At 45.0% G+C, this 20,456-nt stretch overlaps 1 protein-coding gene across 2 annotated transcripts in view; it reads left to right on the plus strand.

The window, feature by feature from the left end:
- Positions 1-20,456, plus strand: part of KIAA0319L (KIAA0319 like) — a 30,502-nt gene that overhangs the window by 3,427 nt on the left and 6,619 nt on the right. For both annotated transcript variants that reach the window (XM_054086495.1, XM_054086496.1), the window contains exons 3-16: positions 1,813-2,516; positions 7,524-7,815; positions 9,306-9,407; positions 10,250-10,347; positions 11,546-11,633; positions 12,745-12,837; positions 13,508-13,640; positions 14,711-14,939; positions 16,003-16,126; positions 16,677-16,809; positions 17,642-17,790; positions 18,110-18,261; positions 18,452-18,590; positions 18,899-19,058. In XM_054086495.1, coding sequence (XP_053942470.1) covers positions 1,813-2,516; positions 7,524-7,815; positions 9,306-9,407; positions 10,250-10,347; positions 11,546-11,633; positions 12,745-12,837; positions 13,508-13,640; positions 14,711-14,939; positions 16,003-16,126; positions 16,677-16,809; positions 17,642-17,790; positions 18,110-18,261; positions 18,452-18,590; positions 18,899-19,058 — 2,596 coding nt within the window. The remainder of the gene's footprint in view (positions 1-1,812; positions 2,517-7,523; positions 7,816-9,305; positions 9,408-10,249; positions 10,348-11,545; positions 11,634-12,744; positions 12,838-13,507; positions 13,641-14,710; positions 14,940-16,002; positions 16,127-16,676; positions 16,810-17,641; positions 17,791-18,109; positions 18,262-18,451; positions 18,591-18,898; positions 19,059-20,456) is intronic.

Genomic DNA, 20,456 nt, shown 5'->3' on the forward strand with positions numbered 1-20,456 from the left:
CCTGCATGGTGTTTCCTATCTTGAGGAATATCTTGGAAGTCTAGAGCTAGAGCTCTGAATCCTGTGTTGCTCCTAGAAGATGTTCTGGACAGGACTGCAATGTCTCAGGGCTGGTCTGTTTGGGAGAGTTAAAGGTATGAAGGCTGATGTCTTTGCAGAAATAAATATAATTATACACAACACAGTTATCCTGAGGTGGACACTTTTTCCATTGTAGTGTTTTTCCTCTTTTGGTCTTGTTTGTGTCACTTAGGCAGCAGTTAAAGTGCAGAGGAGTTATGGCTGCCTAGAAATCAGTGGGATCATGCGGAGTTAGGTAAGAGGAACTGTGTTGACATAATTGGTTACATGTGACAGATTAGAAAAGTTTATAGAGTCAGGTCTTTAATCATTAATCTGATATCAGGAGGGATTAACTGCCTGAGCAAGTCTGTGAACCTGAGCTGATTAATAGAAACTGTTCTTGTCCATTCCATTCCCCTGCTGTTCAGCAAAGCTGTGAGCAGCGTTGCTGGAACAACAACTTCTGAGTTCCTGAAAGGAGCCGTGTTTTTTGTACTGATATACCATGGAAGGGAAAAAAAAGGCAAAAGTCATGTTAAGAAGTGACTGAGTACACCCAGGCATCCTGTGATTTGTGTTGTTCTGGGCTGGGTGGGCTGAGAGGGAAATGTGGGGACATTCCTGCCATCAGGTTTGTCCTGCTTTTTCTCTGGTGGTGCTGCTGTCAGTGACTGGATTTACTGGTCTGATCCAGCCTAGGGTCCGGCACAGGGAGCTGAAAGGGACTGAAGAGGCCCTGCTCCCAGTAAGCAGGAGTTGGTGGCTGTTGGTACCCAACCCCCAGGTGCAGGAGGTTATCTCACTCTTATTATTCATCACTGACTGCGGGTGTTAGCTGTGATTCAGAGGGTCAGAGTTCCTTGCCACCTCAATAGTGTGAGGTTAAGTGTCTTTGTTGGCTGGAGGTTAAAGTCCTGAAGTCAGGTGCCTCAGTCAGCCTAAAGCAACCAGAGTAAAAGACATCCTATGTCTCAGTCTCTCGAGAGTTTTCCAGGACTGGTGCTTCAGGAGGTTGAGATTTTAATGGAGAAGAAGGTGTCCCATTTGTGTTGTGTTCTGGAACTCCATTCTTGACTGGCAGGGACCTGGATCTGGAGCACATTCTCCGGCTACACCACTTGGAGTGCAGAGACATAGTTTGTAAAGTAATCTTCCAGTGACCTCTTATCCCTTGGACGCTGAACACAGCACAGTGTAACAGTTTCATAGGTCATTGGTCTATTTTTAGGGAGTCCTTAATCTCCAGAGCTCTGAATTTTGGAAGCCTTTAATCCATTGTTCCCTGCAAGTGCTCTAATTTTTCATGCTAAGAAAAAATAAATAAGAATCCGTATGCAAAGGAGTTGCTGTTTTACCACTGATCAGAGATCTAAAGCGACTTGACTTAAAAAACATGTTTGATGGGTAATTGTTTTTATGGAAAGCACCACAGAGGAGCAGGAGGTGAGGAGATGCCTCGACGTACAAGGACAGGCTGAGAGGGTTGTTCAGCCTGGAGAAGAGGAGGCTGCGGGAGACCTTGGAGTAGCTTCCAGAGCTGAAAGGGTCTCCAGGAAAGCTGGGGAGGGACTCTTGATCAGGGAGAGCAGGAATAGATTGAAGGGGAACGATTTTGAGCTGAAAAAGAGCTGTCCTGTGCCCTCTCTCCCACATTGCTCCTGTGCTTTAAATTCATCCTTAAAATAGCAGTGAGGATCTATTATCCACTGGTTTGAAGGATTGAGAATTGTCTTCCGTTTGCTTTTCCAGATGCAAACTGGAACAGATCTAAATGCGAGCCAGGGAAGATCCTGTTTGGTGGTCATTTGAGATCGTGGGAGGATCACAATTTGCAGCTACTGGAAGGGTTTCATACTGTCCAGTCCTGTCAGACTGCTTGCTGCCAGAGCCCGACCTGTGATGCCTTTTGGTTCTTGGAAAACATGTGCATCCAGGTGAACTGCACTACGCCTGGGACGTGTCAGGCAAACAGGACTGGCTTTGCTGACTCTGTTTTGGTGTTTCTAAAGAAATCAAAAAGCACAGAGCACTTCTTAAAGTTTCCGATGGAAGGTGTTGTGAAGACCTGGTTTCACAAGCGGTTGGACCAGGACATCCCTGTCTTGAGGAAGAAAAGACTGCGGAGGGCATTTCAGAAGTGGAGCTTGGCAGGTGACAGGGTGGAACTGCTGAAAAGGGATACCTCAGTGAGCCCCAGCAGCGAGGCTGCAGCCGGAGCATCGGATAGCCCATCTAGGAGCAGCCGAAGTGAAGCAGAGCGCTTGAAGGATCAAGTACTGAGGCGCTTAATGGCAGATGGGCCTGTTCCTATTCCTGATGGCCATCCGGATCAAAAGAAAGACTCACTGAAAACGGAACAAGATCCAAGGGAGCAGAAAACCAAAAGCCTGTTCCCTCCTAAAAGCAATAATGTGAATAGATCAAGTGATGCGGATGGTGGTGATTTGCTACAGGTAAGTGGGATTGGTGGGGCTGAACTGGGGCTGCCTTGGAGAGCTGTTGTGCTTTTCCTACACCTTGACTTAAAACTGCCCGAGTGATAGGGTGAATGTGATTTCTGGGTGTCTGTTTTCAGCCTCCTGTCAACAAGGCAAGGCAGAGGGTTGGGTTTTCTGTTTGTTTTTTGGAAGGCAGGTGTTTTTTTTCTCCTCTCTTCCTAGCTGGGATCGACTGTCTTTGGGGAGGCAAGGGGAGATGGAGGTCATGATAACACTTATCCTTTGTATAATCACAGATAGCATGTGCCGGAGGAGAAAGAAAGGTGAGATGTGATGTCAGGGAGTTGAAAACTGCTACACGTAAAAGTACCTTTTAGAGCCACTAAATAAAAGAAGCTGTTTTCCTTTGAGTGCAGAACTGGGCAGTGAAGTACATTAGACTCACGCACAGAGTTTGCAATGTAATTTGATGTCAGCCTCCTTGCTCGAGTTGGCAGCTTAATGCCAGCTTTTTTGTTCTGTTTTTGAAACCTGCTTCAGTTTTCAAATCCACTAAAGCTGACATTAGCATTGTTTGAATGAAACCGGTTTAGTCCTTACTCCAAACATGTACAATGTTCATCTGGTAAATCTAGATTAGTCTTAGAGAGGAATAGGCATATTTGAATTGTTAAATGATATTTGTATTGTTAGGTCTGCAAATGGTTTTCTGAGCCTTATCGTACAAAAAACACCATGCATGGTGGTGAAATAGAAAGAATTTTGCTTTATGAAGCTGTTCTTTAAATAGCTTTTGCCATGTTTCTAGGATTTGGCACTACTGAAGCCTGATGCCTTCTGGAAACTTGCCTGAATGCATTTCTCTCCCTTGTATTCAAATCTTGGTTCCAGGTAGGGCTGTGCCTGATCGAGCCACCACCCTGCAGAGCAGGATGTGGAGAGGAGCCAAGGGACACAGCTGAGAGCTCCAGGGAAGCCCGGGTGCTGTGTGAAATCATGCACTGAAACTTCACAAATGTTTGATTTTCCAGAACCTTGCAGCATTCAGGGCCAACTCAGATTCTCAGCTTTCTCTCTCCCCCACAGCACTGCACCGTTTTCACTCTGCCTGTTCTTTCTTTCTCCTAATATCTGAGATTTCCACAGTGACCCCATTCTCTCAGTTGTTTCGCATGCGACGTCAGGGAGGCTTCTTTGCAGCCAGCCTTAAATGCCATCTGCAGCTATTGGGTAACAGTTGTATTCCCTGCTTGTTCAGTTTGGTGCTGCATTCCGAGTTCTGTTGTTACTGCTCACTGTCTGTCCAGTAAACTGGTTTCAAATAATAAATCACGTGGATTAATCAGCCTCTGAATATTGCTGAGTATCCAGGATTTCCTATCTTTAGGAAGCCCTCCCTTTTCATGGTGGGTGTGTCCTGGGGCAAGGTTTTTCTTCTTCTTACTGCTTTTTGCCAGTACGAAATTCCAGACATCTTGACAAAATGCAGGTTCATCAAAATAAAATCTTGATACTAAAAGGTGTTGGCTCTAATGGAGTTCCTGGCAATCACAGTGTTGAGGTTTAGGATTGAGGTTTTGAAGAGAAAGAATTGAAAAACAGACCTTAACAGCAGGATTGAAGTTCTACCCAGCCCTGGGCTAATTCCTTGGTTATTGAACCATCCAGCTTCCCCTGGCAAAACACAAGGTGAGCTCTGCAGCCATCCTTGCATTGCTGATCTGAGAGCAGTTTAATTGAGGCCAAGGATATAACATTCAAGGCTGTGTACTTGGGACGCAGCCAGCCTTTGCAGGTGGGAGATGCTAAAGCAAGGAGTTTTCTGAGTTGGGTTGGTTGTGGACCAGAATAAGAAGTTACGCACGTGCTGAAATAGGTAGAATTTCACCTGGGCTCCATTTGGTCCAGCGTGTAGAGCACAGGGCTTCAGCATGGGAATGCTGTGCATTTAATGCTGTGTTCTTTGAGATTGTTTGGCAGGTGGAGGGAATACTGGGTCATTACTGCCTGCAAAGCCCTGCACACCTGGGAGCATCGGCCGTCTGAAGTGGGAAAGGACAGTTGAGGTCAGAGTAACTCCCAGCTCCTCTCTAAAAGGGGAGAAGGAAATTAATATGCACATTTTCTGTTGTGTTGACGAGCAAGGCAAATCTTTTCCTTTGCTCCTAGAGGCTCAGTCAGAAGTAAAGTGACAGTTTTAGGAAAACAGTGCTGTACTAAATTTTGATTTTCCGCTGCAGTTCTGATGGCTCTGCAGCCACCTGCAATGTCGTTTGCTGGTATGCAGCTGGCTTTAATTGATGTTTTACTGTGTCCAAGCTCTGGAACCAGAGATGGACGAAGGAGAGTGTACTGGGATAAACCGCAGTGCGCTCCACTCCTCAGCCCTGAATTAGGGGAGAAAAATCTCTGCTTTTCCGTGACAGTGAGTGACATTACAATGAGGCAGAAAAGCAGTCGGGTGTCTGGAAAGAAATACTTGCTAACTTTAAAATATAGCAATGCATTTCATAGCTGGTCAGGAGAGGTATTCAAGCGCAGCCTTGCTGATGAGAAGGGCTGCAGCACTGCAGCAGTTCTGCAGGCAGATGGGGAAAAAGCTGCAGTTGCTAAGGTGGTGGTGTTAGCACAGAGCCAGATTGCTCATTCCTGCACTCAGTTCTGGCTCCTAGTGCCTGTCTTGTTGTGCTTCCTGCAAGTGCTGGGCACTTTGTACCCCTTGAGGAAGGACGAAAGGTCTTTCTTCACAGCTGGTATTATAATATTCTGTAATGGTTTGTGACATTGCCCACATTTGTGTGTCTGAAAGGTCTTCACAGACACAGCACCTACTGCAAACAGCTGTGGACACCATCTACTCTGAAAAGAGCTGATTTTGTGAGTTCAGACCAGGCTCAGTGAAGTAAGGCCCGTTTAAATGGAAAAAAAAATCCAGAACAATGATATTTTCCTTTGAAGTAGCTTAGGTTCAGTGTGGATTCTGATGCACGCAGCTGCCCTAGTTACATCGTACAGGCGTAGGACTCTCCAACAAGGAGACCAGGTCGTATGTCCCAGGCAAAAGGCAGATAGCAATCAGGATCAGAAGTGTCTGACACTCTTGCATTCACTCAGACCAGTACACCACTTCTCTATTTTCTAAGCTAATGAGACAGGACAGCTGGCAAACTTTTAGTCTCCTCTGTTATCCCCAAGAATGAAATCTTCTGTTCTCTGCTTTAAAGAATTCAGGGTTATGGAGTAAAGATAAGGAATGTCTTAGCCTGCAAGCATCACAGACATTTTTGACTGTTATGCTGCCCCAGGCAAAGCTTATCTAATTCAAGCTCTCTGCAGACATTTGGCTGGCAGTTCAGCCTGAAGAATTCTGAGAGGAAGAGGATCTCTCTTAACTGCAAAGTTGTTTTTTTAGTCATTAAAAAGTGAGTCAAAGGAGCATCCAGCTCACTGAAAATATTCCCAAGTAAGTGCCGGCTGGGTTGCAATGCCCAGCGGGCGAATGCTGGTCTCTGTCTGCTGTGTGACAGCTGCTCTTGTGACCTGACTGGGTTGGTTCTTGCTAAGCAAAAAGTGGTTCCCCATAGAGATATGAAGTCACGGAGACTTTTTGAAGAGCAGCATGGAGCAGCGTGCCATGTGTTTCCTTCATCGTTGCTCCAAAGAATCCATACTTTTGTTAAAGACAAAGGAAGCCCATCAACAAGTAAGGAAATGGAGAAAAACAGCTCATGTCCATAACACTAATAAATAGCATTTGGTTCTTTGGTGCTTAAAGCTCAGAGCCTAATCAAACATAGAAATTAATCGAGATGTTTTCAATTCTCTGACCGAGGGGAAGTTAGGTGAGATATGGGGAGAGGAAATTATTTACCCGAGACTGCAAAAAGCCCTTCTTGCAGAGTAGCCTTTAGTGCTTTCATTGCAGCTCCTGGCTTGGCTGACTTGGCTTTATTTTCATAACTGGCAGTTAGTGCTTTCTGGAATCCAGCCCTTCACTGACCAGGATGTTGCTACTGTGGTTCAGAGGCTTTTTACAGTTCCCGTTTCCTGGACCGAGTGCCAACAGCGTGGTATGAGAGCTTGAGAATATTTTCTCCGCTATGAGCTTTGGATCAGCTCCTCTAGCGGGGAATAGAGATGAGCGATTCAGCTTCAAGTCAAAGGTGGTAAATTGTCCCATTTTAAATATTGAGCAGATGCTCTCAAGATAGAGTTAGCTCAGCAAAATGTGCTACATACATGTTCTTTGTTGGAAGATGGATTGTCAAGAGTATTGCCTGGCAGGCTGAGCGCTGGAATGGGGCTAGGTAGCGTAAAAGGAATTTTCTGATGAAGGAAAGGAAATTGTTCCTGCCACTCTGATTATTTTCAATAAAGCAGCTCATCCTGTGTGGATGTCGGCAAACTCTCTGGCTGCCTGCTGGGCTCCCTGCCCCAGCACCATCTCCAGTGGCACGCACACACGGGGCTGGTTGTGTCGGGTCACCTTGATATGAAGAACGATGCTGAAATTCACCTCTTCTTGCTGCAATGATTTGATAATTATATCAAAATGCCATTGCAGTCCTGCTTTGTGCTCGCTGACTGCTCAGCTTCAGAGAAAGGAATTCATGGCCAAAATAAATGGCCCAGATGAACCCCAGTTCTTGGTCCCTGTATTTTTGCTTCTGTCTTATCCCACCTCCCTGTTCTTTTAGCTCCACGCACTGCGGTTTTGAGTGTAGGTCTTCTGGCAGGCTTGCCACATCCCAGCTGGGCTAGCAAAGATGGTGTGGTTAACCCTAAGGTCCTAACCGGTGTTTGGCTGAGCTAGAAGTGAGCTTTCTGCTGCGGGGGAAGAACATAGAGAAACACTTTTAGGAGAGAGGAAGCAGTAAACCGTCCTGCATCTGGGAACAACAAACCTGGGATGTTTCAGCCTCCCTGGCTGGAGGAGGTGAAATGTAGCTTCTGGTACAACAAACAAAGTCAAACACAGCTGCCGTTTTGCATTGAGTTAAACTATGACTTTTGCCTTTACAGATCCACACAGGAACATCGGCACCAGAACCGTCAGTGTTGGCTACGTTCTCCAGTCCAGTAGCACAGGGTTTGGCTGCCACAGGAAAGGCTGAGGAGCCGGGGCAGACGGATGATGATGATTTGGTCCATCCTCCCTCCTTAGACATGTTGCCCACAGTCAGCCCCGTGCCAGGGAAAAATACAACGAAGACGCAGACAGCTACTTCTGTGCCAAGCGGAGTTCCTGCAAACGGCAGCGTTTCCACAATCCAGACCAGCACTGCTGTGTCACCGAGCACCACTGCTGCACCAGGTGAGAACAAATGTCATCCAGATTTTGTTTGGAAGCGCTGAAAAATAGGAGCTTCTTTCAGAAATGACTGTACCATTGAAAAAGCATTGAGGTCCAGGTGTTGGTGCACGTGATGGTTGGACCTTGTGAGGCCTGAGAATGGGAATTTGGCATCATAAATCTGCATGCGACCATTGGATCTATGTCCAAGAAAGCTTGAAAGGAATGGTGATTTCTTAATTCCCAAAATGAAGGTTGAGGTGTGGTGCAAAAGGCGTTGTCCCATGAAGCATTTTCAGTGGTCTTGACACAATGCTGTCTATCAATTTGAGCAGAAATTTTAGTCTGCTCCAAATAGGATATAATTCATCCTTTTCCGTCTGTCCCTGAAATGTCACCGTACAGTTCAGCCGCAGAGAGCAGTGAACTTGGCCGTTAGCCCATGCTTCACTTTGCAGCAAAATGATGTTTCTGTTCACACTGGTATTTTATAAACAAGCTATTGAAAATGTATAAAAGCCAAAGGGTGCTTTGACAGCTCGGTTACCTCAGCCAGGCCATCAGCTTACCCCGTCAGATGGTGAACGGTGTGTACTGCTCATGCGCTATCCCAGAACTCACGTGGTCTGGTTTGCTGAAGTGTTCACAGCTGAATTTCTTTTGACTTTAGGGTTCTTTTCCCTTACAAGGGAACAAATGGAAAGTGTAAAGGGAATGCTGCATCCAAAGGCATTGTTGGCAGGAAGCTCTTTGGATGCTTGTGCTAACAAGTTTGTGGGTTGTTTTAAGGTCTTATCCTTAAAACTGAGAAATCCATTTTAAATGTCTTCAGTGGCTTGTGCTGGAAAAGTAACGTAGCCAGGGCTGCCTCCTTTTGCTAAATGATGCAAAGGTGATGTGAAGGGTAGTTTTTCCAAGCAAGATTTTGGCTTTTTTGTCTTTGTTTTGGGTTTTTTTTTCTTGCTGAGATCAGATTTCTTTTTGCCTTGGAGCTCTTTGCAGCTGATGCAGTTGTAATATCCCAGGATCTGGACTAATTGAGAGAGGGGAAAAAAGAATTTGATGAATTTGTTTTCTTTTAGTTAACCACTTAATTCCCGTAACTAATAAAGAGATAGAAGAAAGACTAAATGTGTAATGACGTTTTCCCCATGTTTTTTTAACATAGATTTTTTTTGTCCATGTCTCTGAAACATTGCCTTTGCCAGAGTCAATCTAAGGTCATGTTTCAGCTCTTCACAAAAGGCACAGGAGCTGCCCACTGTCTCCAGAGAGAGGGCTGAGTAATTCTGGGTTTGCCTCAAAACTGTAAAACCCCATTAGTGTTTTTTCATTAACAATGAGAGCGAAACCTGAAACGGGAGCTATATTGAGTGATGGGATGTTTACAAAATACAGCCGCTGGTAGCTGGTTTTTCTTCCACAGACTCTGAAGTCAAGGTGGTTTTTAGGTACGTATCTAATGTTTTTTTTTCCTGTTCCTCTTTCAATTCTGTGTTTTGCCCTTGCAGTGATGAAGGAGCTGGTAGTTTCTGCTGGAGACAGCGTCCAAGTGACCCTGCCAAAGAATGAAGTGCAGCTGAACGCGTTCGTGCTTCCTGAACCGCCACCTCGTAAGGCTTCCCGGGGAATTCTGCTAAGGGCTTGTGACGGGGAAGTGGCAAAGAGGCGTTGCATACAGTGTGAACTAAGGGCAGTCTTGGAAATGGCTTTTCTCAGACAATACTTTCTTGTAGAAACTCCTCATCCTGTGCTATTACCTCGTGTTGCCTCTTAAAAAACAGCAAGGCATGAAAAGTGCCACAAAATCATTAGATTTGGGAGACAGTGTGTTCGTAAAGTGATAGGTGAGGAAGCCGTGGATCTTCAGCATCTTTGTGGTATTCACTGATAGGAGACAAGCTGTCTCAGCAAGGGATCTCTCAGATGGTGGATTGAAATCTGGTTTGGGGGTTGGCGTGTGGAGGAACATGTTTCTATGTGCTCCTTATTTCATCATGCAAATTGTTCACAGGTATTTGTAAAGGGCTTACCTCTAGCTCTGTGCACAAGGGCACGGGAGACTGCAGACGAGAGGCAAGTGTGTTATGTGTCATGCAGCATCAGGGATAGATGCATTCCTGTTCAAAACCTGGCGTTATGGTGGATCTGCAGGATTGAGGGCATAATAAGACTTTTCTCTCTTATTATCCTGGAGCTGTGGTTGTTTCAAAGCTCTTTAATGCCTTGGAGGCTGGAAGAAGGGTTTTGGCTCTGGGGTAAATGTGTTTAGAAGCACAGATTGTCTCTTTTCCTGGGTATATTCCCAAAAAGCTGCAGCCCAAATTTCAAGCTGTCTCATTTCTCCATGTTGCAGCAAAATGTGCCTTGTAATTGTTTAATACCTTTGCTTTTCTTTAGCAGGGCAGAACGGCAGTCTTAAAAACTAACGTCTGGAGCTTTTTTTTCTTTTAAGGAACCACTTATTCCTATGAATGGGAATTGATTACTCATCCAAAAGACTACAGTGGAGAAATGGAAGGGAAGCACTCCCAGACTCTTAAGTTATCTAAGGTAAAGCTTTTGCTGTTTCGTATCCTGTTGTGTTAAATGCCAAGTGGAGAAGACGGGGACCCTGGCAGCCAGGAAAGACTTGTATAGGATTTCAAGATGAATAGGAAATTGCATGACAGGCAGGCAGCCAACATTTGACTGCAAGCCCTCTTCTAAGTCTCTTATAAAAAGGAGATTGATCTGGCATGTGGGAGAGAAGAAATCGATTTCAGGATCTAAAAGCTGCCTACAAGCAGTGTGTCAAGCCATACAAATGGCACAATTTAACAGTAACAAAAAAGTTTTGAGTGTTTCTGCCACCAAAACAGTGCGGTGGTCTGTTTGGGTCTGAAGTCTTGCGCTACCCACTGCAAAAGGGCCGTGCTGGTTCCATTAATGAGAGCTGTGGAGTGCCTCAGCTGCATCGCTGGCTGCTGCTCTTACACAAGCTCTCATAGTGAATGGGTTGCTGGTTTCAGCACTTGGGGGTGGATTCTTAACCAGGGAATGGCTATAAATATTGTATGAGTATACAGTACTGTATTTCTGAGACACTCCTTTGAGCATCTTGGATTCTGCTGCACTCAGAAAAAACGTACAGAAAAAACCTTTGGTCATGATATCGTGCAGAGAAAAGCCCTTGGAGAGGAGCGTGTCTGTCTCTGCCAAGGTTTCAGCCTTTTGGATACCATGATTGTTGTCCAGCACCTCGTCCTTCACCCTCTCATCTTGGTTCAAAATGAATGATGAAGGGTTGACTGCCTGACTCCTGTCACCCAGAGGGAAGAGAAGAAATGCTTCCCTTTGTAAAAACACACAAGGAAACATTTTCTTCTCTTTCAATGCAGCCTTTCTCATCTTAAATGCATTCTGCTGGTACAGAGTCCTGTGGCCAGACAACCTGAACTAATCTCTTATCTCTCTTCTATTTGCCTGTTGTTGCTAGAAAATAAAGCCTGACTGACAATCCTGTGGCACCTGTGATAGAAAGAAATACGAATCTTTAGTTTCTGCATAGCTATTGTAAACTAGAAGATATGTAATACTGTTTTGGTTGGAAACCATCCCGAGCTGTGTATGCATAGGCTGGGGCGTAATTGCCTGAGTTTTGTGCTGCTGATGTGCTGTTGTGCCCAAGCACTGGAACCCGACCTTCTAACAGCTATTGACAAGGCTCTGCGAATCCTGAAGGTAAACCATCTTTTGTGTTCACTTTCAGCTCACTGTCGGTCTGTACGAATTCAAAGTCATCGTTGACGGGGAAAATGCACACGGAGAAGGTTACGTGAATGTTACCGTGAATCCAAGTGAGTTGGTGGAATTGTACCTTTTCTTCACTTCATCTGTCTCTGATCCCTGTATCCTAGTCTTTTGCTTATTTGACTGTACCCTGGTTTAACGCAGTGAGGATTTGTTGTGCTCCGAGCTCGATTTATAGGCACGTGTGTTCAGTCATTTCCTGAGATGTGGAACTACTGCCATTTCTGCTATACTGCTACTGCTTCAATAAAAACTAGCTGTAACCGAGTAAAAAGCTTATAGCAGCAGGAGCAAAGAAGGAAGGCAAGCCAAAGCTTTGAGGCTCCTTTGGAGGTTCTTTTTGTCCCTGTCCGGTAAAGAATATCATTCCAAGCAAGGGCAGGTTGAGTCAAATCTCATTCGTTACTGTAGGATGTGGTTTGCGGGTGAGCTGGTGTGGTAGCTCTGCTGTCTCACTAGGTCTCACTCTTAGATGGCCTGTGCAAAGGGGAACCACAGGTTCTGCATTTCCTTTTACGTAAAAAAAAACCCCTTTATTTTGTGCACTTCAGCAATGCTTTTTCTACAACCTTTGTGGGCAGAGAAGTGCTCTGGCACTCCCTAAATTAACAAATGCGTGTGGCTGGCCTTCAGGATGCTGTTGCTCATCATTTCCTTTTAAGCAGTGAATCTGCAGCTGGCAACATCCATCAAAATCATTCATTTTTCAGAGCAGCAGCAAAACTTTGGCAAGGAGCTCTAGATGCTGCTCTGTTAAAATGGGCTGGGCCTGAAACACAGTGTGGGAGAACGGATGCAGTGCAGCTGTTCCCAAAGCACTTGTGTGGCAGTTCACCTTGCTTCTTTAAATCCCTTTTGTTAGCACCGTTTCCCTACGTTGGTGTATAACTTGCTGAAATCATGGAGCACTGTTGGTGATCCTGCAGTCGATCTGATCAGCGGTTGCCTTGGAGCTGTGTGGAACAGCATTTCCACACTTTGAACTCCTCTCCTGAACTCGACGACTGCAAAACTGAGTGAGGAGGGGGGAGAGGATGAGCCCGTTTATTCTACATGCACCCCTGCAAAGGGAGAGTAGTTTTGCAGAGTCCCTTGGCTATGACTTTGTGTCGTGATGTGCCTGTAGATGTCATTGTAACAGCTCGGTTGTTGTTGCAGAGCCTCGGGTGAATCAGCCTCCTGTTGCCATTGTGTCCCCGCAGTCCCAGGAGATTTCACTGCCAACCATTTCAACTGTTATTGATGGCAAGCGTGAGTACCTGCTGGTTTCAATGCACTGCTCCAGCGAGCCAGGTTTCTGTGTGTTTATCCGAAGGGCCAGCCTAAAACCAAAGTTTGAGGAACTGGCTGTGACACTAAAACCACACTTTAGTGAAAAGAATCAGCCTCTCTTGCCAGGAGAGGGTAATACACACATGACGACATCTCTCCATGTTTCCTTTTGAAGGGCACCGGCCTGAGCCAGTCTCCTAAAAAAGGAAAAGCTCTAGAGGTTGCTGCTTAGAATACGAAAAAACTTTAATGTCAGTTAAAGTTACTGGCCTCTTGCATTAAGCTTTGAATATATGAGTTAGCTAACACCCCACCTTTGCTTGTCTTGACCCACGCTTCTAGGAATTTCTTCACATACGTTCAGGTTGTTTCACCCCCTGCTGGTGTTATTTTGTTAGCATTTTGTTTGAGTTTTCTTGTCTTCCCCCAGTACGCTTGCAAACCTGGGTTTGGGGGTGTTCGAACCCATGAAAGAGGAGAGAGGACAGCACACAGTTTGGGTATCTGAGAGTAAGAGGCCTTTGGGCTTGAACTGAAACCGCTTTTGCCCATTAAGCCTGGTACTGAAGAAGGGGACTGAACATCTGGGGTTTGTGAAGCAGCATTTTCCAACTCCTTGTATGTACATTTTCTTCTGCAATCGAAACAGAAAGCACTGATGATGATAGAATTGTCAGCTATCACTGGGAAGAACTGAAGGGTCCTTTGCGGGAGGAAAAGGTTTCTAGCGATACTCCCATCCTGACATTGACCAACCTGGTACCTGGGAATTACACATTCAGGTAGGTTACACCTTGAAGAGTTGATTAATTCTCATGCTATAAAATGTACGAGATTTGTCTGGTTTAAAACAAAGCTACCACCAAACAAGGAGAGAACTGTATTTTGTGATGTACTCTCTCTCCACTCCTGCACTTTCAGGTAGTTCCTTAGCTTTTCACTTCAGAAGAGACAAGCTATCCAGCTACTTTTTATTCTTGAGTTGTAGTGCTGGTTTAAGAGGATGGCTGAAGGAACGTATGGTCTGCCAGCACTACAAAACGTCTCTTGAAATGTCAAATCTAAACTGTTCAGGTAAAGGCTTAAGAAGAAATGCAGTCCTTAAATCCAGTTTTTAAATGCAGTGTGTTTGTCCCAGATAAGTGAATGAGGCTTGATGGGTTTTCTGCACGTACCTGAGTAATAGATAGCAGCTGATTTCACTTCAGTGTTTGCGCTGTGTTTTTCCTTTGTTCTGCATTTTGGTGTGATGTCCATGCACCACATCAGCAGAGCTGGTTAAAATAAAACAAACCTGAGTACCTGTAAGTGAACATTTTTTTGTCTCTTAACCAGTTTGTGCGTGAACTGAGCAGAATGATGTTCAGATCTCGATGTAGCAAAAAAGCTACATCGTTTTGTGGTCCTAGCCTGCCTGAGGAGGCAGGCTGTGTTCTGGCCACGTGTAGGTTAGTGCTGAACTTCCATGTCCGTATTAATGAACATTTCCTGTGCAGAGGTGGTGTCATTCTCAGGGAGGTCTTTTCATCACAGCTCTGTTTGTGAAAGCTGATGGTCTTGCACTGCCCAGTTTTATTTTGGAACTAGTTGATAGATTACGTACTGGAGTTGGATGTGACTTCGCGTCACTTTGGGGCTGATAATTGGGCATTTGTGGGAGATTACTGTTCAGAAAAAAGCACAGTTGCCTCAAACCGTAGTTTTTTTTCACTCCTGAAAAAAATCACTGTCCTGCCCTTGAAAGTGTCTTAAGTTTCTAACTCTTCTTTTGGATTTCAGTTAACTCCAGCCATTTGCGTTCATCTCTGATAACAATGTCTCTTCACTGCTTTCCCTTTTTTCTCCTCTTCAGTCTAACAGTTGTGGACTCAGATGGTGCCAGCAACTCCACCACTGCAAACCTGACTGTGAAAAAAGCGGTGGATTATCCTCCAGTAGCAAATGCGGGCCCAAACCAAGTGATCACCCTGCCTCAGAACTCCATCACCCTCTACGGGAACCAAAGCACCGACGATCACAGCATTGTCAGCTATGAATGGCTGCTCAGCCCTAACAGCAAAGGGAAGGTGATGGAGATGCAGGTGGGTGCAGGTCTCCTGTCCTTGTTCTGGATTTCTTACTGGCTAGCTTTTTTTCTATAATCAAACCATTTTCAAGTGACTCTTAGCAAACGTCTGATAATCCTACATAATAAATGTGATGATGAAATGGATACTCAGAACTAAATCTGCTTGACGGTGATGTTGGCCGAGTGGTTGAGCAGATTCTCCAGTCTAGCCACAGGTTTTCAGTGGCATCCTGTTTCCTTTCTTGAGGAAACTTCCTTTCAGTTTTAAATACTGCTCCAGAATGGAGGATTAAGAGAAAAGGGAACTTGATGGATTTGGATTCCGATGTCCCATACGGCAGGTCTCAGCAGAACTTGGTAAAACCCATGTGTCTCACTGTAACCAATGTGGCTGCTAGGGAAGGGTGTTATTTTTCTGTCCAGTTGCTGACTGCTCAGGACATCAGTGATAGCTGAATCTATAAGGGAATAATAGGGATGATTTAAGTGCTGTCAGCAGTTGTGGAGCCAGACTGTATCGTCTTTTAGCTAACTGTCAGTCAGGATGGCGTTTAGAGGTACAGGATAACCAGTTGTGTCAGATCACGCATTTCCTCAGCTGAATCCTTTGAGTTGAACCTTGGAATCTGCATTTAACTGATACAAGCCAAACACTCCTCAGTCCTAAACAGTGAAAGATGGAAATTGTTTCCATGTCATCGTTTTTCTTTTAAAGATTATTACTATTTCAAATTTATGGAATAAGAATGTCCATGAATCAGGTTCATGATGTGTATGATTTGCACAGGGCTCCCCAGAGGTTTTGCTTGAGTTGCTAACTATTAAATCTCAAAAGATCTGAATATCTATACGGCATTATGCTGCTTGTGTTCCACAACAGTGCCCTTGTAGCTGTGTATAAATGTTTCTGTAAGTGCCTTGCGTGCTAAAGTGACACAGAGTTCTGGCCACGTAGCAGGAGTTAGAAATGAGCCCCCAGAACCTGCTGATAACGGTCGTTTTGGAAGCAGAGTCTTCTGGTCTTTTATTGCCTGTGTAAGGATTCTTTTTAATGCGTGAATATGTTTTTCTCAAAGGGGGTGAGGACACCGGTCTTACAGCTCTCTGCAATGCAAGAAGGTGATTACACTTACCAGCTCATAGTGACGGATTCCGCTGGGCACCAGTCCACTGCAGAGGTCACTGTGATAGTCCAGCCGGGTAAGCTGCCTTCAGCTGCTTTTGCCGCTTCCATTCCGGGGACTAGAGGCAAGCGTCAATCTTTCAATACACTCTAGATCTTATTGTAGCTTTGTGCTGTGCTAATTTAGGACCATTCTGGACCGGTATATTGCTGATAAGCCAAAAAAAAAAAAGAAAGTTTCTAGGAATATTGCCTTTCTAGGCTGTTCTCTTATTTTATACAATGTACTTGAATTGATGTTATCTCACTGTAATAACAGGATTGTATTTCCAAGCAACTGTCTGTGCCCACAGTACTTGGTTCTGGGACAAGAGCAGGAAAAGTGGAGTAGTGCTCAGAGAATGAGAGCAAAAATCAGAACTCCTAGATTTTATTCTCATTTTATTGCAGATGTGTGAATGAAATGCTCATCTGAACTCTTAACTGCTTTTAACCTCATTTCTTTGAGCATGAAGTTGAGATAACAGGCAAGAAATATACCAGGGATCACGGAGAAAGTTCTTTATGCTGGGATTTTAAGCTCCACCTTTTCTGACGTGTATGAAAAATATTGCCATCCTTTTTCAGAGAACAATAAGCCTCCAAAGGCGGATGCTGGTCCAGATAAAGAATTAACTCTTCCTGTGGACAGCACCACTCTAGATGGCAGCAAGAGCTCAGATGACCAGAAGATCGTCTCCTTTCTTTGGGAAAAAACACGGTGTGTGTGTCTTCCAGACTGTTCTTATGCAAGTATCCAAGTCCTTCATTTAAAACAAGACACCCCACCACATACCTCTCTTGTGTTCAGACCTGGTCACATCAGGCCTGACAAGCTTTACCAGTGGAATGAGACAGGGATTTATGTTTAATTGGAGAGCAGTGGAGTGTTGTTTGAGCATTAGAAATACCTTTGCCTTCAACTCTAGGCCTGATTCCCATTCTCGGCATGGTTGTGGAGTGTAAAGGAGACCACTCATGTTCAGTGCACAGCAGTGTAATGTGGTTTTGGCCGTATGAAGGCACTGACTCTCATAATCAAACAACAACAGGGCCTTCTAGCTTGTTCCTTTTGCAGTAGGTTCGAATGAGGCAGCATTCTCTTTTCATTGTCACACTTCCCTTCAGGCTCCAAATTCCCTGAAGTTCTCTAGGGAACTCAGGAAAAAGCCAACTTGCAGTAGCTTTTGCCGTTTGCCCATGCAAAGTCTGTGCAAAGCTCTTGTCAACGAACCAACTAGTTTTGCCCTATACCTTTTCTTTAAAAATATGGTTAATTATGCAGTTCACAAGCCAATTTTGCTGGAAGTACCACTTGTGCAAACCTACTTAAGTGCTGATACCTGTGCTCCCCTGGCTTAAAAACATCCAAAAAACTAAAACACCAGAAATTATGGTTTTTATTCTGGATGCTGCACTTACTCTTTGATTATCTAGGCACTGCCTATTTGCTTCCCTATAATAAACTCTGCTTGAGCATGAACCTCCTGTTTGGTGTGAGGCTCGCTCCTGTAGTCTGTGTGTTTAAACAGATCCTGTTGTGCTTTCCTTAGGGGCCCAGATGGTGTCAAGCTGGAGAATGCCAACAGCAGCATTGCCACTGTAACAGGCCTTCAGGTTGGGACATACGAGTTCACTCTGACTGTTAAAGATGAGAGGAACTTGCAGAGCCAAAGCTCAGTCAACGTCATCGTCAAAGAAGGTATGTCCAGCGTGTGCTGAGCTGCCTGAGATGCACGTTATCGCTGAGCAGTTCAGCAAAACCTGCATTTAGAGGCACACTAAGAGTAAGAAATAGGTGAAAAATAATGTGGAGAGCGCTGAAATGGTCTTCTCTAAGTCCAAGGTCCACCCTTTTTTGGAGGAACAGTATCTTCAGCTGAACGCTGCAGCACGTAATTTCCCTTCTCCTCCCCTGGGGTTAGACAGGGATTTCTGGGTTATGCTGGAGATCTAATGCAGTAGTTTTTGTTCAGGTGTAACCAGATTTTTCTCCAACTGCTGTCTTTCTGTTTCCTTAGAAATAAACAAGCCACCGGTTGCAAAGATTGCTGGTAATGTTGTCATCACCTTGCCCACAAACACAGCTGAGCTGGATGGATCCAAGTCCTCTGATGATAAGGGAATTGTCAGCTACTTGTGGACCCGGGATGAGGGGAGCCCCGCCGCTGGGGTGAGGTTTCTGTTTTAAACAGCAGTCTGCAGCATCACCAAAATCAATGCTACCTCTTATTGGCAGCTCCCGAGGAAATGTAAAGCCGATTGTTGCATCTGCTGCATTTTAGTGCTGTCCTTAAGCATGATGATGCATCACGCCAGCTCAATCCTTTGTTTCCTGATATTTATTTTGCTTTGCCTTCCAGGAAGTCTTAAATAATTCAGACCATCATCCTGTCCTTCTCCTGTCCAATCTGGTAGAAGGGACATACACATTCCACCTCAGAGTAACAGATGCCAAAGGGGAGAGTGATGTGGAAAGGACCACAGTGGAAGTCAAACCTGGTGAGTCAGGGGTTTATTTTGTGCCATTTTGGTCTACAAGCCCTGTGTAGTCTAGTCCAGCTCAGAACTATAAAAGCACATAAGTTTTGGGGGAAGTCATTGTATTTTCATGTGTTCTTGGAGGCTGACTCGTACAGCTTGCTGCTGTCTGTGAAACTCATAGGCTCGTGTCTCTTCCGACGCTGAGATTCTAGAATATTTTATTCAAAGCAGAAACATTCTGGAAAGATAATAGAAACCTGACATATACTCAGGCTGTTCAATAGAAGTTGTAGAGGTCTCCGTTATCTTGTCTACATTCTCACTAGATCCTAGGAAAAATAACCTTGTGGAGATCATTCTGGATGTGAATGTCAGCCAGCTGACGGAGAGGCAGAAGGGCATGTTCATCCGCCAAATCGGCGTTCTGCTGGGGGTCCTCGACTCAGACATCACTGTGCAGAAGATCCAGCCGTACACTGAACAAAGGTAAGATTTGCCCGTCAGTGTTCCTGGAGGAGGGTTGCTTCAGGGTTTAGTAAATCAAGGGGTGTTTTCTCTTGGGAAGCGGATGGAACGGTCGGAATATGTGGAGATGTTGCTTAAAATCAATATTCCTGCTTGCTGGGGTAGAGAAGATGTGTAGCCAAGCAGGTCTTAGGTGTCCTCAAAAGCTGTTTGTGGCTGCTAACATCTTTGCCTCCCAAATCTGTAAAATAAGAGCTAATCTGGCTTGGTTTTGAAAATTGTGGAGGTGTTCTGCAGCTGTGACTTATAACTGGCCAGATACCAGGGCTTGGTAGAGGAGTATTTTGGTGATTCACTGCTGCCAGAGCAGAGGCGGTAGGGGTGCAGCAGCCCCCCCCGTTACACGCAGCCCTGCCTGCCAGCGTTGTGCAGGCAGCAAAGCTAATGGAAAACTACATCAGCTTCAATTAATGTAAAATAAAATGTTGAAAACCAATGTAATTTGTGTTCTGAACAAGTGGAAGCTTGCTGATAGGCAGGGCTGCAGGCCAGGGCGGTTGTTACCCATGGAGACAGTGTTACTCAGCTCCAAATACAGTGACCAGCAAGTCCTACAAGGGATTGTTCAGCCCAGCTGGATTCTGGCCATGCTGCTTTGGCATGAAAGGACCTGATGGAGTCAGCATTCCACCTCTGCACAAAGGGAAATCCACTGTTCTGCAGGAAACTTCAGCACCCGCTGCTGTAGTGTTGTCACAGCAACAGCTGCACGTATCTCTGTGCTGACAGCGGTCCCTCGTGCTGTCGGTGTGTTTGAGGATGTCTGAACATGCGTGTGAGTGGGGTGGCAGCAAGCTTATCAAGGGCAGAGCGGTAATCTGTGGAAAGAAGTGCGATATTGTGCTTAGTTTTGACTAAAAGTGGAGTAGTTTTAAGGTAGATAAAGCACTGAAGAAGATTTAAGGGACGAGCTTAAAGTCATGCAGCGAGTCAGCAATAAATCTGCAGCTGTACTTCAGGCTTTCCTGAGTTCAGTCATATATCGATTCTGTTGTGTCCACGTTACCTGCTGTAGCAGTAAAATCGGGATTCATTGTCCGTGCAAACCTAAAGAGCTCAGAACAGAAGAGCCAGCACTTTCTGCTGTAATATTACCTTTCTGTCTCTGCTATGGCCAGGCCTGTTGCCTCCATTCTTCATTGAATAAGACAAGACAGGGATTCTTATAATTAATCTCTTTATATATTTATTAAGTAGAGAAAAGAGTGGGAAGTGTTATAAAAGGGCAGAGATTATTTTCTGACAGATGGCTTTAGGATCCCACTTTTGCCTCACCTATTGAAGTACTTTGTACTGTTTAAGAAAGATCTTTTTCACTCGGTTGCTGTCTTTTTTAACACATACTCTGAGGGCTTCACT

Source organism: Cuculus canorus, chromosome 22 (genome assembly GCF_017976375.1).
Source record: "Cuculus canorus isolate bCucCan1 chromosome 22, bCucCan1.pri, whole genome shotgun sequence".
Lineage (NCBI taxonomy): Eukaryota > Metazoa > Chordata > Aves > Cuculiformes > Cuculidae > Cuculus > Cuculus canorus.